Source organism: Paramisgurnus dabryanus, chromosome 14, assembly GCF_030506205.2.
Source record: "Paramisgurnus dabryanus chromosome 14, PD_genome_1.1, whole genome shotgun sequence".
NCBI classification, from domain to species: Eukaryota; Metazoa; Chordata; class Actinopteri; order Cypriniformes; family Cobitidae; genus Paramisgurnus; species Paramisgurnus dabryanus.
The window spans coordinates 22,421,742-22,439,352 of NC_133350.1; the positions used below are offsets into that span (position 1 = coordinate 22,421,742).

The 17,611-nt window shown below is 36.2% G+C and overlaps 1 protein-coding gene across 16 annotated transcripts in view; it reads right to left on the reverse strand.

Moving 5' to 3' along the window:
• Positions 1 to 17,611, reverse strand: part of mcf2l2 (MCF.2 cell line derived transforming sequence-like 2) — a 116,896-nt gene that overhangs the window by 6,256 nt on the left and 93,029 nt on the right. For 5 of the 16 annotated variants that reach the window (XM_065241578.2, XM_065241580.2, XM_065241573.1 and 2 more), the window contains exons 22-32: positions 17,166 to 17,387; positions 16,829 to 16,921; positions 16,345 to 16,423; positions 13,701 to 13,755; positions 13,484 to 13,581; positions 7,513 to 7,608; positions 5,257 to 5,340; positions 4,506 to 4,577; positions 3,905 to 3,994; positions 3,537 to 3,652; positions 848 to 963 (exon numbers count right to left, since the gene is read on the reverse strand). In XM_065241578.2, coding sequence (XP_065097650.1) covers positions 848 to 963; positions 3,537 to 3,652; positions 3,905 to 3,994; positions 4,506 to 4,577; positions 5,257 to 5,340; positions 7,513 to 7,608; positions 13,484 to 13,581; positions 13,701 to 13,755; positions 16,345 to 16,423; positions 16,829 to 16,921; positions 17,166 to 17,387 — 1,121 coding nt within the window. The remainder of the gene's footprint in view (positions 1 to 847; positions 964 to 3,536; positions 3,653 to 3,904; positions 3,995 to 4,505; positions 4,578 to 5,256; positions 5,341 to 7,512; positions 7,609 to 13,483; positions 13,582 to 13,700; positions 13,756 to 16,344; positions 16,424 to 16,828; positions 16,922 to 17,165; positions 17,388 to 17,611) is intronic. The other 11 variants (XM_065241574.2, XM_065241584.2, XM_065241576.1 and 8 more) reach the window with 10 other exon arrangements.

The window sequence follows — 17,611 nt, forward strand, 5'->3', positions numbered from 1 at the left end:
TTCACACAGGACGGATGTAAGCTGTGCTATGAAATACATTCATTTCAATGGCATGCACCGCGCAAGTACGGTTTGTTGTTGCGTTGACCAAAGTGCGAGCTTTAAAATAGTTTAACTTAGCATAAAAAATTGTGGTCCAGGGTCACAAATGAGAGATGCACGTGTGTTGCATCTTGCAGCTGCTAGGTGGAGACATTCTCATTGTAAAGAGCATATTATTGAGAAGCCCACACCCCTATACATTAAAGGTGCTGTGTGTAAATTTTAGCGGCATCTAGTGGTAAGGTTGCGAATTGCAACCAACCGCTCAGTCCACTGCTCACCCCTCGGTTTTCAAGGCATAGAAAAGCTACAGTAGCCGCCACCGGAAGAACATGTCATCATTGGAGACAACTTAGTAAAAAAGCTTGTCCATTAAGGGCTTCTGTAGAAACATAGCGGCACAAAATGGCGACTTCCACATAATGGGACCCTCTGTGTATGTAGATAAAAAGTCTCATTGTAAGGTAATAAAAACATAACGGTTCATTATGAAAGGTCTTTATACACCCCAGATAATATAGTTTTGTATATTATTTTGCATTTATGTCAATAGATCCTTCTAAAAATTACACACTGCACCTTTAAATTTGTATTCCTGGTAAAAAAGCATTACGTTTTTTTCTAGATTACAAATTTAAAGACATAAAGCCTCAGTGTTCATATCATAACAGACATCTTTCAAACAAAACAAGCTAGATGTGAGTCTTGTTATTGACTGTCAGATCTTTAGTCAAGTCCTCATGAATGAGTGCTGTGTGTGAGTAAGCCTGCAGCAATATATCTGGACGGTGACTTCATTACTCACCAATGGCCGTTCTCTGATTCCTCTAGGAATTGCACTAAATCTCCCGCCTCCACAGACAGATCTTGAGCGGTACCTGACTCGTACGTCAGCTGAACCTGATATTGATCATGTTCCCCCTTGAGAGAGAGAGAGAGAGAGAAGAGAGAGAGAGAGAGAGAGAGAGATAGAGAGAGATAGAGAGAGAGAGAGAGAGAGAGAGAGAGAGAGAGAGAGAGGAGGGGGTGATTAGGGGTCAGATTCACTACAGTGTGTTTGCAATAGAAATCTTATCTGTTGATTATTCAAGGATGCCCTCTGGTGGTAGTGACCATGCATGTAAGGTGTATTTATGGGGTCAGTGTTAAAAGATTAAAATTCTGTCATAATTCTCTCGTTTTATAACAAACCTTTACATATTTCTTTGTTCTGATGAACATGAAGGAATATATTTAACAAAAAGTTTGTAACCAAACTGATCAGAAGCCTCATTTACATCAATAATAAAGAATACTGTATGGAAGTCAATGGGGCTTCTGATTGGTTTGTCAAACATTCCTCAAATTATCTTCCTTTGTGTTCATCAGAGCAAAAAAATTGTATATAGGGTTGTAACAACATGGGGGTGAGTAAATGATGACAGAATTTTATTTTTCGGTGAACTATCCCTTTAACATAGTTAGTCCCTGCTTATAGATGCTACAATTGCTGTACATCTTTCTATTGATGGCCAATCAAAAGTATGCACGTATTTAACAACACAGATACTTCATATTATATTAGATGTGACTGTTTTAGGGGCTTTCTGGGACAGGGTATGTGTCAGTATCAGTCAAGATGTAAATATTCTGCCACTACAGTACACAGATATAAGTCACATTGTATTTAATTTAGAAAATTATGAGATGAATCTATCAGTGTGTAATTTACTTTCTAGCTCTGGTTATGCAAAATCTAAATCTTTTCAAAGTGTTCACTGGAAACTACTCTGATATCCAAGGGTGTGCATGTACTTCTAGTTGGGATATCAAGTCAGGTTTAACCGATATAAGTCTAATCATTTGATTATTCAATGGTGCCCTCTGGTGGTAGGGACAATGTAGGCTATGTAAAGTTTTTTCTTTCTTTCTTTCATTATTATTCATGGCATTCCAGCACCCATTACTATATTTATGGCGAGAACCGTTAAATCCATTAACAAGTTGATCCACACAAATTAATCCACACACAGGTTGGGGGTGGGGCAATTTGGTATATCCAATTCCCCTAACTTGCATGCTCTGGCTTGTGGAAGGAAACCGGAGTAATCCCACGCTGACACAGGGAGAACATGCAAACTACACGCAAAAAGGCCACCTCACCTACTATGTAAAGTTTAACGTAAGTCCTGTCTGGCCATTGTTAAAGTTGTTCAGACTTATTCTGCGTTGCATAAATCAGCTTTTTACTAAAGTAGATTTCTTCTCTTCACATAATAAGAAGTGGAATTAAACCAAGTATCACCCTAGGGTGTTCATATAATCTTGCCTTTCTTGAGCAATAACTGTAGGCTTTTAAAGACTAGTTAAACAATGCAAAAACGACTTTTTACATAGTATTTTTGTCTTGTTTTCAGTACAAATATCTAAACATTCATAAATCAAGATGCATTTCCTTGATGAGCAAAATAAGAAAACACGTTTAAATATAAATATAAATTCAAGTGAATTTGTGCATAAAACAAGCCAAAAAAATCTTGAAATAAGTTTCCTTTTTCTTAAACACTTAAACTACCCCACTGGCAGATTTTTTTTGCTTGTTTCAATATTTTGTGTCTAAAAACTAGACTTGAATGGAAACAGGGACTAAAACAGAACTGGCAAATGGTTAAAGAATATTTAAATCTATGAAATTAAATAAGTGTTTTTATTTTTTATTATATATATATATTATATATTTTATTAAATATACATATATAATTTTTTTCTGTATTATTCTTGTTATTTTATCAGTTGTCTCAGATAATTTTTTTTGTTCTGCGAAAAATATAAATAAAAAGATCATGTTTGTTGAGATGGTAACATTTATATTAGGTGGAGTAATATTAAAATATTCTGTATATATATATATTTGTTTATTTATCTATTTATTTATTTATATATTTCACAATATATACTTGTCTTAGAAATTTTTTTTTGTTCTGTGCTGTGACAAATATAAATAAAAAGTTCTAAAAAAAACTAGGCTTATTTTCTTAGGTCACTTTGCTCATCAAGAAAAGAGATTGGAACATTTATATTAGGTGGAGTAATATTAAAATATTCTGTATATATATATATATATATATATATATATATATATATATATATATATATATATATATATATATATATATATATATATATATATATATATTTATTTATTTATCTATTTATTTATTTATTTATTTATTTATATATTTCACAATATATACTTGTCTTAGAATTTATTTTTTTTTGTTCTGTGCTGTGACAAATATAAATAAAAAGTTCTAAAAAAAAACTAGGCTTATTTTCTTAGGTCACTTTGCTCATCAAGAAAATAAATCTTGATATTTGTACTAAAAACTATACAAAAATACTAAGCAAGAAGGTCATTTTTATAGTGCATGATTAAAGGTGCCACTGTTTATGTCCTATCAGTATTTTGGGAGATTTAAATGGAGTCACACAGGACAAAGAGAATGGAGTCACACATTTTTGTTGTGGCCTTCATCCTCTCCATCTGATGAAATGGAAAGCTCTTCAGCACTGGATGGAATGGTCTCAAAATCCTCGGCATCCATTGAGGGCAGACGCCGTTGACTCCATCCTAGAAAACAATAAACCTAAGTTAACATTAACCTCCATGAGAGATGAGTGGAGATGCTCAGGGAATAGTCTAATGCTTGAATATGCCAGAAACTGTCTGCAAGAAAAGAAGGTGAAGACACATCGCATGAAAAAAAATCTGACTGATTCTGTCACCTTCAGATTTCAGATAAGGAATGCAAATTACATGAAACACCCGAGAGAACCGAGAAAAATATGATTGGCACATCACGGCATCTTTTCATGTAATTACCTGGTTGAGAAGCAGACCTCGGCACAGGGGGCTTGGTACCGGCGGTACCTTTAGTTTTGTTCTCGATGGGAAGCGCACCGCGGATGGTTTCTGTAAGAATATTCACTGTCTTATCAAACACGATCTCTGCAACGGCTGCACCACAGTATATCGAAACTTGAATCTCACCACAGCATGCGAGAATCAAACTGCCCAAAAAACTATCATTTATTGTCCACATGCATGCAACAAAACATGCAATGAAACAATGGCATAACATTAATTCAGAAGACGGAGGGGAGAGAGATATAATGGCTGAAAGTGGAGAGTAAATAAAAACGGCCATCAACACCACAGCACAAGCAAAAACACAAAGTCAAATTATAAAAGATGAACAAAACAAGCTCAAAATACAACGTGGTAGCCTGATGATTAACATTCATGGAAATTAGGACCAGGATAAAGGAAATAAATGACCCAGAAACAGTACACAGTACTCTTGCTCGACCACTCAGCTCCAAATAACTTCATGCAAATAATCTCATGTCCCTTTGAAATAGCCATCTAGCCACTTTTAAAGAATAAATGAACAACACAAAAAAGGCTTATGCGACATGTATACCTTCATAGCCAAACGGTGTGGGGTCACTCTTGATTTGGTGTCTTTTGCTTTTAAGGCTGGATGAGAGAGGAGCTAAGCACAAGAAACACATTTTTTAAAATGTCTTTGTTAAAATGAAATCCCGCTCATCCATCACGATCCCAACATTTCCGTCCAATCTTAATAATCTTTCATTATTCCCCTGCAGTTGTGACGCTTTGTCACATTATGAAAGAATAATGAGGGCACGAGAAACAAAAGGCCGGTGTGAATCTAGACTCTCATTCGCATTCTTAAAGCTCGCAGCGGGCTACGCTCCGAAATGTCATGCCACATCCCAAATGTCAGCATATCAAGAGTCAGTATTTATTATTCAATGCATCTGTCCCTTCATGTTTTTTAGTGGATTCATTTGCTGTGAAGTGCACGTTTGATTTCACGCATTTCATAGAGATGTAATGAAGGAGCTAAAATGTGTCAGAAGCAACAGTACCAGTCGATGCTACATTAATCTCATAAAAAGAAACGCTAATGTGCTGAGAAATGTCTTCTTTGCAAACACAAACACATTGGTTGTCACCCTAACAATGACACCTTATACATGTGGAAACTCTGTATGTTTTTATGCAATGTTTTTATGAGCAGTAGATGCCGTCTGCAACATTTGTTGCATCAGTTAAGGCACACTGTCAGAAAAAAAACCTACCTCAGTCAAGGCATAATAACGGTAACGGTAATTGTGCAGGCATGAAATCACACACTATTTTGGTACCTTTAGTGCGAGGAGCAGAGGCGGAGCTGATAGATGAAGCTAAAGAAAAGCGGCGTGTGACCTCTGTCTCCTTAGCCGTGGTTTCTGTAGCAGAAGGCAGGAAGAGTTTGTGGTTAGTTTAACGTAAGTGAAAACAGATTGGTGAAATGAGAGTAGGTGCGAGGATCTTGTAGACCTTTGTCTGGTTTCTTTTCATGTTTTGTCAGCAGAAGAAAGCATTACGAATCTGAACATTCTATAGTTGGGTTTAGAAACGGAAATGTATAAAAGCAGTTTAAAACAGAAGTAAAGTATAAAGGGTGAAGGACACAAAATAGATGGGTTATTAACCATTAACATCGCACAAATATTACCCATGCAAGATGCAAATGACGCTGCAAGCTATACAATTATAACACAGATTACTACCAACAGGCACTGAATTAAAATTTTGGGACTTTCCACCCATGGCGTTTTTTTTACACTTTTAGAAAAAAAAAAATTTCCTCAGCTGTCACTGGGGCAGTATCCTTTAAAAAAGTCCTGATATGCACCATTTAGGTACAGATATGTATAAATTTGTTACCAATATGTATCTTTGATGTACACTGTATAAATTAAAAGTTAGATCAATTAAAAAAATACTTAATTATTTAAACATTTTCAACGTAAAGTTAGAACAATTACCAATTGAAGTATTTTTTAAAGTTCATCCAACATTGACATTTTACAATGTACCTTTGAGGTATTAATATGCACTCTCTGGTACCAGTATGCACATCTGAGCTACTAATATAAAATCTTTAGGCACAAAGGTGTACTCTTTGAAAGGGTACTGCCCCAGTAACAGCTAGGGGAATTTTTTTACCACTTTTGTAACGTGTAGGCAATGCAAATTGAGTGCATCTATGAATCATACTTAATAACCCGTTAACTGGCACTGTCCCGTAAAAGTGGGACACCTGAGTTTACTTCAATATTTTTCATTTAAATGTTAATCCATCACAATAAACGTTTTAATAATTATGCAGTGAGTGTAATTTATAAATTTATGACAAAAGTGGCAAACTACCGAACAACTAAGGTGAAATAGGAGTAAAAAAAATCTAAAGTTCAGTTTCATGTGCTCACGTGAAACTTTTGCGTACTCACGCGAAACCTTAATTTGCAGATTGTTTTTAAAAAGTTTAGTTTGCGTGCTCACGTAAAAGTATCGCATGCTTACGTGAAAGCATCACGTGCGCACATGAAACTATCGCGTACGCATGTGAATTTGGAAGTTTCACATGCGCACACGATAGTTTCACGTGAGCACGCGATACTTTCGCGTGCGCAGCCGAAACGAAACTTTATTTAATTTTTGCTCCATGTCCCCTTAGGGGCTCCGTAGCAAACCAACACAAATCTAATATTTTTTTGTTTTGATAATTTTATGTATAAAACAATATATTATTTTATTAATATTATTTATTACAATACATTTAAACTGCTATAACAATTTTGAACAATTGAAAAGCCACCGCGCCGCCATATTGGTATACCCAAACATTCTATTAAATCAATGGACATTGTCAGATTTTAATGATAAAACATCACTTTACTACTCTCCGTTTTTATATCTGAAGTCTCCCTGTGCATTATTACAACACAAACATCCTAAGCATGTACATAGTTATTGACTGAAAGTTGTACATTTTGTTTTTTAAACAGTAAATTACATCATCTTCAGTATCAGATCAGCGGACAGACCGCAGCATATTTAGTATTAATGACAAACGTGCTCATTCTGAAATATTAAATTATAATCAATAATTTGCTGTTTTTTTAATTATGTTATCTTTACAAGTTAACTAAACTTATTCAGAGAAAATAACGATGACTGTGTACCTTAATCAGTCAAAAACCTGGTGAATTTAGATCATGATTTTGAATGTAAGTCAATGACGCCCTCTGCCGGTTGGGTATACCAAGATGGCCGCTTGAATTCTGCGCTGGCTTCACCACCCCCCACTCAAAAAGGGCTGTGCCAGTAAAGGGTGTCAACATTTATTTGAAAATAAGCTTCACCTTTAAGGATGTATGTACAAAATTCAGATTCTTCCTTTCTTTTTGAAAGTTCAACAATGACCTCTCACTTCTGCACAAGGCACAAGCAATCTGTGTGACAATGGACTGAGAATGCTGATGGCGTATTTTCACAACGAGACAATGTGAACACATCAGGATGAGCTGACGGATGAGTCCAAACAGAGAAAAGCCATGATTCTGTGTCGTTACCTGCGGGAAGAGACCTGCGATTTGACAGGCCCTGTAAGGTGAAGCGCTTTCTAGCGAGAGAAGTGCGCTCTGTGCCAAGGCTTGCTGAAGCGTCGGCTATAAAAGGGAGAGGAGAGGAGGACTGCGGTTAAAGCAGCAGGTAGAAAATGTTGAGGATGAGATGAACAGCAGGGAAGGAGATTGATGCTTTGTCCGATTGTTCACTCACTCATTCGTGCACTCTTTACTACAGTACGGTATACTGTGAATGCCGCAAAATGTACTTTTTGGGGAAGAAGTGCATTTGGATGGTGGTGGATATAAAAAACTATGTCCAATGTATCTCAGAAATAAAAGCATAAAAGCTATCATTGGGGCAGTACACTTATAAAAGTACACTGTAGAGGCACATAAAGGTACCAAATGTATACATATCTATATATAAATTGTACATATTTTGACCTTTTTAAATAGTACCATCCCAGTGACAGCTTTTGCATCATTTTTCTGATAGTGTGCTATGTACGTACATTGTCAGTTATGTAGTTTTATTATTGGAGGAAAATGCAACATTTTTTCAGAATGATCAAATTTATCAAAGTAATTTACATTATGTAACATTTAACAAAACCAATTTCTGTAATGTTTACCACTGTAAATTGTTAGTCAAGAAAGATTACACTTGGCATTAAGCTAAATATACACTCAATACATAAGTTATTTATTAATCTGTTTAATTCGTTTTTTTTTTAAAGCTCTTGGTATTCTTCTCTGGTGCACTATGAGTAATGCAATGTTGGTAAGTATGCACTTCTAAAAGAGGAGTTGTTTACCATGATTTGGATAGCATTACAAACTGCCTGATATCTGATATAGTGCCGTATATGAGAATTGTGAGAGTTTACTGACACAGTTTGAAATAGACAGACATCAAAAGAGAAATGGATCTGCCCTGAAAAAACAGCTTAAACAGTGTTTGTGTTGGAGAGGAGAATAGACACAACAAGCATCTGTCCAAATATGGTGGTTTTGTTCTATTATTTAGAAAAAGACACAGACCTTTGGGTTCACAATAGACAGACACTAGACAGTATTTCGCTTAAGTCAACAGATGCCACTTCTCCTCTTACAATACATGTAAAATCAATAATCTTTAAATTGCCAACAAAAGAAGGTTAAAGTACTAACACACAGCCATACCCGTAAAAATGAACAGATCATTGGAGTTTAATTTTTGATGCCTCTTAAAGTAAATAAATATCTTCCCAATTTTCGAAACTTGGGATCATTTGTTTTCTATTACCACACAGCGCTTGACATAATTCAAGCAGAACATGTGCCTGGAAAAACTTTGCAATCTGTGACTCATGTCCTTAACCCAAACTCTGAGCAAATCCAAGACCAGTGATTGGTTCATATGAAACCAATCTAGGAAGTCCAGTTATGACACAGTTCTCTGAAATACTTCAATTTGCCAATCACGTTTCCTTTTTTACTGGTTTTTCATCTCTCCCAGTACTCAGAAGTCTATTACTTTCATATAATAAAATCATTTTAATGACTTTAAGGTTATTGAAGACCCCCTCTTTACTTTGACAGTTCATGTTGGGGTCCCATTCACTGTGATTAGGTTAAGTTATCAATAATGACCATTGCAGTGTTTCTGTACATAGATATGTGTAAAGGCTAGATGTCTTACGGTGGAGTCTCTAACGTCATCACCTGGCGGCCATCTTACCACAGGGCGCTCGCTCACTCGTAGCATTGAGTTTAATGGTGCAGGTACTTTTAAATGACCATAACTTGCTCAATCTTCTAACGATTTTCAAAAGGTTTGGTTTTTTACAAACGTTATTAACGTGGCTATAATCCTGGATGCTTTAACATGTTTCATAATTTTTTTATTTAGTTTTAGTATAAGTATGCAGTGTCATAGGTACATCTTTGACGTTTATAACAAACCAAACCGTTTGAAAATCTGTAAAAAATTAAGCAAGTTATGGTCATTTAAAAGTACCTGCATCATTAAAACTTAATGCTACGAGTGAGCGAGCGCCCTGTGGTAAGATGGCCGCCAAAATGCGGACGTTCCAGCAGCGAGGGCGAGACATCAAGCCTTTATACATATGTATGGTTTCTGTAGATCAGCGCAAAGGTCATTGGTGATGTGAGGTCATGTGATCAATAGGGAACACAAATACTGATTCCTTACACTGTACATAATTTACAGTGCAGTCTACAACTCTAAAGCTTCATTAAATACACAAATATCACCAACTTTCAACAGGTAAACCCCAATCCTTGTCAATGTTCTGTGTTTCGTGTAAATGTATTTTATTTTGAAGTTGCCTTGTTATTTTGTAGTCCTTGTACAGTATCATGGTTATTGTAGTCTTCATGATCCGGCCTTATCACCGGAGTTGCTGACTTTGGTGCAGATACGGCCCAAAGGCATCTCCTGTCTTGGGTTAACCTTCCCTAATCCTGTCCAGGTGTGTCTTGTTATACCCAATGAATCTCTGTATATAGAGGGTATGCAACGACGTCACTTTTCCACGTGACTACGCCAAAGCTCGCCCTGTTGAGTGGCAAAACATTCAACAAAATGGCTGTTTTTTATAGCGGCTGCTGCAAAAACGCCAGTAAAACTGACTATTATCAGCTTATATTTAATTTAGTTGGCCTTAACAGTGACCCTAACAACTTGCCAAACAACCAGTAGTCTCTGTGGACATTGGCATGTGACCAGACATTGCTTTTCCTGACATAATATGTTTGTCTTTCCTAACACTATTAAACCATCCAACCTTTGTAGAACACAAGGCTCATCATAATAGATGTTTTTAATGAAGGCTCACTGACAAAACTTTGCAATTACACAGAAAAAGTGTTTTTTATAGGATTTTTTTATCCCAAAATTGTACATATGTCTATATGTTTAGTATGATTTACTTCTCCTTTGAGTGTTTTTTGCAGTCTGGAAAAAGGCAGCTCCATATTTTTGTTGAATCTGTTAGCACAATCGATCACACAACTACTTTTCCCATTTTAGACGCATTTTTCATGCTATGCTAATGCTGTCGCTTAGACTTTTTGCCACTCAGTGGGCGTAACTGCAGTCATGTTCGCTGAAGGTGACGTCACGTGCATACCCTCTATACCCCAGTGTTTTCCATTGTCCCTTGTCGGTTATTGCGTGTTGTTTCTGGTCATGTCCAGCGGTTTCTTCATGGTTCTCATTTTGGATTTTTGCTTATGTTTGGGTTTATTAAAGACTTATCTGCAAATAGATCCTGCTTTATGTGTTGCACAATACGTTACACTACTCTCCCACTTGTCTCTCACTATTCACCTGACATTCAATACAATAGCTATTGAATTGTTTCACTGGAAAAACAGCAAACGATGCAAAACCTGATGAAATTTAAAAATAAAAAAGATCAGTTTCCTAAAATACACTAGGTTGAAGCTGAATAAACTACAACCCAGAGATGCTAAATGTTTCAAAGACCTTAACTGAGGTGAAACATGTTTATGAGTTTACAACATCTACACCTCAGGCCAGAGACCCAAAATCCTCTGCTGTGGTTTAACACAACATTGCCTCCGGGATGGCTCTGTCAAAAGCGCTAGGGTCAGCACAAGAAGGTCTTCTATCCTAAGAGGAATTAAATACCTTTACTCACTCAAAACCTGCAACCTGACAGAACCTCTGATCACCCCAAACCGAGTAACATTTACCCTAAACCACCTCTCTAACTTAAACAGACAGCAATGCACACTATGCAGTTTAAATAAAACTGGTAAAAGTGGAAGAAGTATTAAAAATGTGTCTTTCCAGAAACTAACATCAATAACTAGAGAGATTAGTCATAATGCTCTTATGGAAGATAATGCACTAAACGGTTAAAGTAGTTCATCTAATTCCATGTTATTCCAAACTGTGTCTTTACTGGCTTTCAGTAACACCATTGTTTGTCCTGGATCAACACTTTCATTAAACAATCAGTTTGCAGGATTAGGATTAGGGTGTACGTTAGTTCCAGGATCACATCTTTCAAATCCGGGAAGTCAAGGCAACCACCTGTTGTATACACATGCAAATATATTTACTTACAAGGGAGGGGTGTCTGATTAACATGATGCCTCGTAACTTCTCAACAAAGTACGGTAGAACAATAAAAAGATAAAAGTTTGTATATTAATCTTCAGTTTGAGACTATAGATTATAACTTAACTGTCATGACATGTATTGGTCTTTTATTGAAAACATTTGTCTTGGCCAGGGCCGGGTTTCCCAAAAGCATCGCCAGGCTAAGCAGATCGTAAAAACATTAATATAGGAAGAAAACGTATTTGGTACAATTTTGGTAAAAGTTGGTAGCAAATTGATATATGGTTCCTACCAATTGCTGCTATATTTCATCAACAATAAAAAAATAGTTTTGAAGGGGAATAGCATCTGATTAAAAAAAATACAATTTAATATAATGTTCACACATCTTTCATTTATTCCATTAAAGGCAATACTTGAAGAAACACCTGATTTGTAGAGAAACTCTAGCCTATTTTTTTGTTGTGCTCAATATAAATATGTATGGTACAATGCAGAAATCCATAAAAACTAATAAAAATAATAATACAAATATAAAATGCAGAAGGTTTGCGCAGTGGGATGAGTCCTAACTAAATACAAAAATAATATTTCATGATGCACAAATTATTAAAACAATCTAATAAGTCATTGAACAATAATTAATAATATTTAAAAAATATTAGTGCACATCGGCTGAAGATCATTAGCCTAAACAAACTTCTGCTACAATTACGAGTCATTCTATAGGTGACAGTTTAGCACTTGACAAACGGATAGTGCCTCGTAAGTAGCACTTAAAACCCAGCTGCGAGCTATCGTTTAACGTGCATCTTTGGGAAACGCACGTAAATGAACAACGAATGTTCGTTTTGTAGCTCGTAGAAAGCGCTCTTAGGTGCTAAGTTCAATCGTTATCAGGAAACCCAGCCCTGATCTAGGCATCATACAGTTGTCATTGCCTAACATTTCCAAGGAACAGTTGCGTAATACTTTCCCTCAGGAACAATTTGGTAAGTTTTTTCATGACAATATGCATGAAAACGTTATGGAAAGTTATGTTATTGGTATCAATAAAAACATAAATGTATTTTAATGATTGGTATGGCACCATTCTCATTGCTATATCACTTTTTCCAGAAAAGCTATATAGAGGATAATCGCACAAAATGAATTATTTTAATGCAATTTTGACTTAAAGATATATCTTGAAAACTGGAGGCAATTTACTTTTTCCCCATCAGCATTTTTTGATAAAGTTGCTAGCCAGCACAAATTTTTTTTATGATTTTCACGAAAGTTTAATGCCGTTCAGAAAAATTTCTTCTTTAAATATATAAACATACAATATATCAAATGAAAGAACAGATCCTCTGCTTTCATCCTATCTTAATTACTTGCCATTTTATCACATCTCAAATATGGGTAGATTGCTTCAAAAATTAAAAAAAATTGAAAAAGCTGAGATAATTGCATTTTTGTTAGAGATAAGATTCTCAAACAGACAGAGTTTTTATAAGGTGGGTAAGAGCGCCAACTAGTGCATAATAGCGGAAACATGGATTGATGTAAAAACTCATCTTTGGCCTTTTTAGCTACTTAGCTACTTTAATTTCTGAGGCTTTCTCTTTGTAGACCAGTGGTATAAGAACTGATTTGCGATTTGCCAGTTTTGTGTTGTGGGCTTTTTTTATGAACTGCTCAAATCAAACAAAATCAAATCTACAAATATTGTTTGTATAGAAGCAGCTACACTCTTTGATAAACAGACGTGTGGCTCTAAACGGCCACAGATCCAAAATGTTTGTTGACTCCTGCAGGCTCTCGCTGCTCCAGTGACGGAAGAAGCAGCGAGTACAGTAACAACTCCCAGAAAAAGGTGGGTATCCGAAATCTCACCTCGTTTCTGGCGCATGTTGGGTCCTGTGTCACCGCGCCTGTATCCCGTTTCAGGACTGGATGAGTCAGACTGCCTAAGGGCCATTTTACGCATGTTTCTGTCAGTGAGTGACACAACACATACAGCATTGTAAACAATACACAAGCATGAAAAGCAGAGGCAAACAAGCTCAACAATGCAATTCAAATACTCTCACAGATGCGCACGCCAGCATACCTCATGGGAGCGTGGTAATTGTTCTCTGTAATCTTCTGATGGAGCTGACTGGCTTCTGGGTAGAATGTGGGAGGCAGAGAGAGAAAGAAAGGAAGAGAGGTCATTTAGAGCCGATATCGAGGAAGCAATTTGTCGGATTGGCTGATATGGGACTTATATAACACAAATGTAATTATAGAGACATGCTGAAATTAGTAAAAATAAATTAACATTAATTGTGCATTATATTTATGCAAAAGTATTTCAGAATTATTCACAAGACATTTGTATAAATTAAAATATGTTTTAGTGCAACTTGTCAGATAAAACATCTACAAAAAAAATATAAAATGTATAAAACTTAAACAAACTAAATATAATCAGATGAAATGAGGCATAGCTAGCAACAGGATCACTTTAGAGGGAGATGTTGTAATTTTGGTTTCATGGGGCAAATCCATGGTAATAATCTCTGAATATTATGTAACGTTGGTTTGTATGTGGTTTTTTATACACTGTCAGAGAGAAGGTGTAAAACTGTACCTTTTCTGTCCCTGGGTGGTACCCTAAGGTTTCGTTTTATACCTTTCAGTGGTGGCTCGTGACGTTTTTCAGAGGGGGCACGAATGCAAAACTCGTCAAAACATTGTCGTGTGTGTGGATAGACATGTCAAAATATGTGTTGGGTGTGTCATGTGAACATATGTGCATTGCGTGTCATGTCAAAATCCATGCCTGCTACCAGGTTTTTGACAATCGAGACCAACATTATCATAATTCCTCCCGCTTTGACTCACAGGGCCCTATTTTAACGATCTAAGCGCATTGTCTAAAGCGCACAGCACAACGTCTAAATGGGCGTGTCCGAACCCACTTTTGCTAATTTAACGACAGGAAAAATTGTTTGTGCGCCGAGCGCATGGTCGAAAAGGGTTGGTCCTTTTTTTAATGAGTATAATGGGAGTATTTTGGGCGTAACGTGCAATAAACCAATGAGAGTCTCAGCTCTCATCCCCTTTAAAAGCCAGTTGCACTGGCGCTATGTCTAATCCCTATTTAGATGAAGGACTTTATAAACTGAAAAAATAAGCAGAAGAAGAAGATCCCCAGTTTAAGATTAATGTTAAATAATTGTGTTGTTTTTCACTTGTATTGAGATTTTTTATTTTTTATTAAAAACCTTTTAAACCCGTTTTCTTTTAGTCATGGAAGTAAAAAAGTGGGCTTTTAATTGCTTTAAATGTACGGCTATCCAATATCATCAAAAAATTATTTACAAGTATGTAAGAAAATTTGTACTGTAAAAATACTTTATTTGTAACAAACATGAGATAAAGAATTTACAAACGGCTCTCCTAAGTTTCAGAATTTGGACAGCGTCAGTTTTTTTTAAGCATTACTTAAAAATGTTTCTCATCTCACCATGTCCACAGGTACAGAGTCATCATATACAATAAATCCGTGAGGTAGCATTTAAAAAAAAACATTTAAAAATAGATGCATTTGTTAAAAGCAAAGCATTTATTTACTTACCAGGCTGCAAGTGAAGCAGCTCTTTTTGTCTTCTAACGTCTCATAATCGGTCCTCATTTATGTCCAAGAGACTCAATAATAATCTTTTACATTCAATCCTTTAATCGTTCATATTTAAAAGCATTTTTGTGCTGCTGCGCATTCATGTATGTGATAAGCAAACCCGCGTTGTCGTCCCGTTTAGGCGCATATTCCTAATGTGCTCTTTAAATAACAAAAAAACATATTGCGCCATTGACTTTAGACTTTAGGCCAGGTTTGGCGTAGTCTATTTTAGTTGCCTCAAAATAGCAACACGCCAACAATGCGCCTGAACACACCTCGTTTTCAGACCAGAACGCCCATAGGTGCATTTGCTATTTAAACAACATGGCGCTAAACGTGAAAATGATAATTGCTCAGGGTGGAAACTAACAAAAGACACTTTTGCACTGGGTGTAAGATAGAGCCCACAGCCTGTAAGTTAACTCCTGTTAGCATTGCACTGTAAGCAAATCTTTTAAACATGGTAATGATCATCATATTTCCTGCTGGCTGCATAGTTATTGAGGCCATTTACAATGTACAGGTTAGCTGGCCAATCAGGGACAGTTTTGTACAAAACCTGTGCATTTCAGGAAAAGAGGGAAATCTAGAGCTACAAAAATGTACGGTAAGTGGAAAATAATGTGTTTTTAACCATAAACCACGGAAACATTATGTATTTTACCAAATACACAAAATAACATAGTTTTTTTAGCAATGAAATAGGTGCTCTTTCGCATATGCAGCAGGCACATAGGTTCCCATGACACACCCAACACATATTTTGACATGACATGCCACACATATTAAATCCCAAACATTTCTCTTTTGGGGTACATTAATGTACCATAAGCATCTTTTGTGTGCCTTTAAAGGTCCCATTTACTGTTTTGTACCCCTAATATTTAACTGGTACATAATTGGTACACAATAAGTCCTTAGGGTATAATATTGTTCCCCTAAAAGGTAATCCATTTCGATGTATTGCATATCGATAAAGGTACAAAAATGGTGCCACCCCAGTGACAGAGAATGTATAGTTTTGTAAAATTTTTCTGACAGTGTAGTCTGAGGATCCATTAGGGGAGGAGGTGTAAATGGTCTTTACCTCGGCAAGCTTGCAGCTGGCTCGTCAGGACTTTACGGATTTCCGAAACCCATGTGTTCTTTACATCCATTGACGCGGCCTGAAAGAGCACAGAGAGACACACTGGGGTCTTCCTGCTATGAGACAACAGTTCCCTCCCATGGTCCAGAGATGGAACAACAGGATTTACTCGAAATATCACACAGATTAGATTTAAAAGATAAGAACTGGGACAGTTTTCATAAACCTTTCCCTGATAAAACACAAGAAACATGATTTTTTTATTTTACAGTAGTGGTCACCAGTCAGGTTGTCCCGCTTCCAATGAGACATTCAAACAGAAATTCAAGTTGATTTTTTTAGTTCATTCATTCACACAGAATCAAATTTGTAATAGCATTTTAAAACTAGTAAGTTCGCTTTTGCTTGTGATCTTAAATTGTTGGAGCCTACCAATTTAACACAATTTTGTCATAGTAATTAAACCTCTTCCATTGTGCCTTACCTGGATAATGTAAACTTCCTCCCTGCCGTTGTACCAGATTTCAAATTTTTTGATGTCTCCCTTTACATTTTCTGTGATTCCCACTGAACTCATCTTTACATAAACACAACACAATACATTTTGTCGGTAAACATTTTTTTTTTGAGATTCAGCATTTTTATATCCTACTGCTGATATACTGTAAATACGGGGCCATCATTTTTTATGCAAGCATGCATTCGTATCCATTTAACAAAACAAGCAGAAAGATGCCAAAATTTGCCCTGAACACTATACAATGTAGATATGTAGTAAAACCAGAAATTAACACTTTAAACAATAATGATGTACGTCCCACCTTTAAAGAGTGCTTGAAGCTGTAGGAAGGGTTTTTTTCATGACCATCAGATGTCTCCTCACGTTTCTTGCAAAACAAAATCATTTTGTTGTAGAGAAAGAGATGTCTTTGCATGGGTTTAAACCGGGCCAGGTCCTTCACTTTGCTGTGACCTTTCTTGTGGTCCGTCCAAACGTTGAAGGACCCTTGCATCAGTAGTTTGCCCAAATCATTCAGATTGCCCTAAAAGATATATATGCATACAGAAACACACACAAAAAAGATTTACTAAATATTTATTCTGACACATGTTGTCCTAAAAGTGGTTAGGTTATGTCTTACAGTAGCCTACGGTATGCCAATACTGTACTGTATGTAATGTAAAGCACCTAGTATAGTCCGTTTTTTAACATGTACGCTAACACACAGTACATGCACGGTCGAACACACAGCCTTGCAAAGCAAAG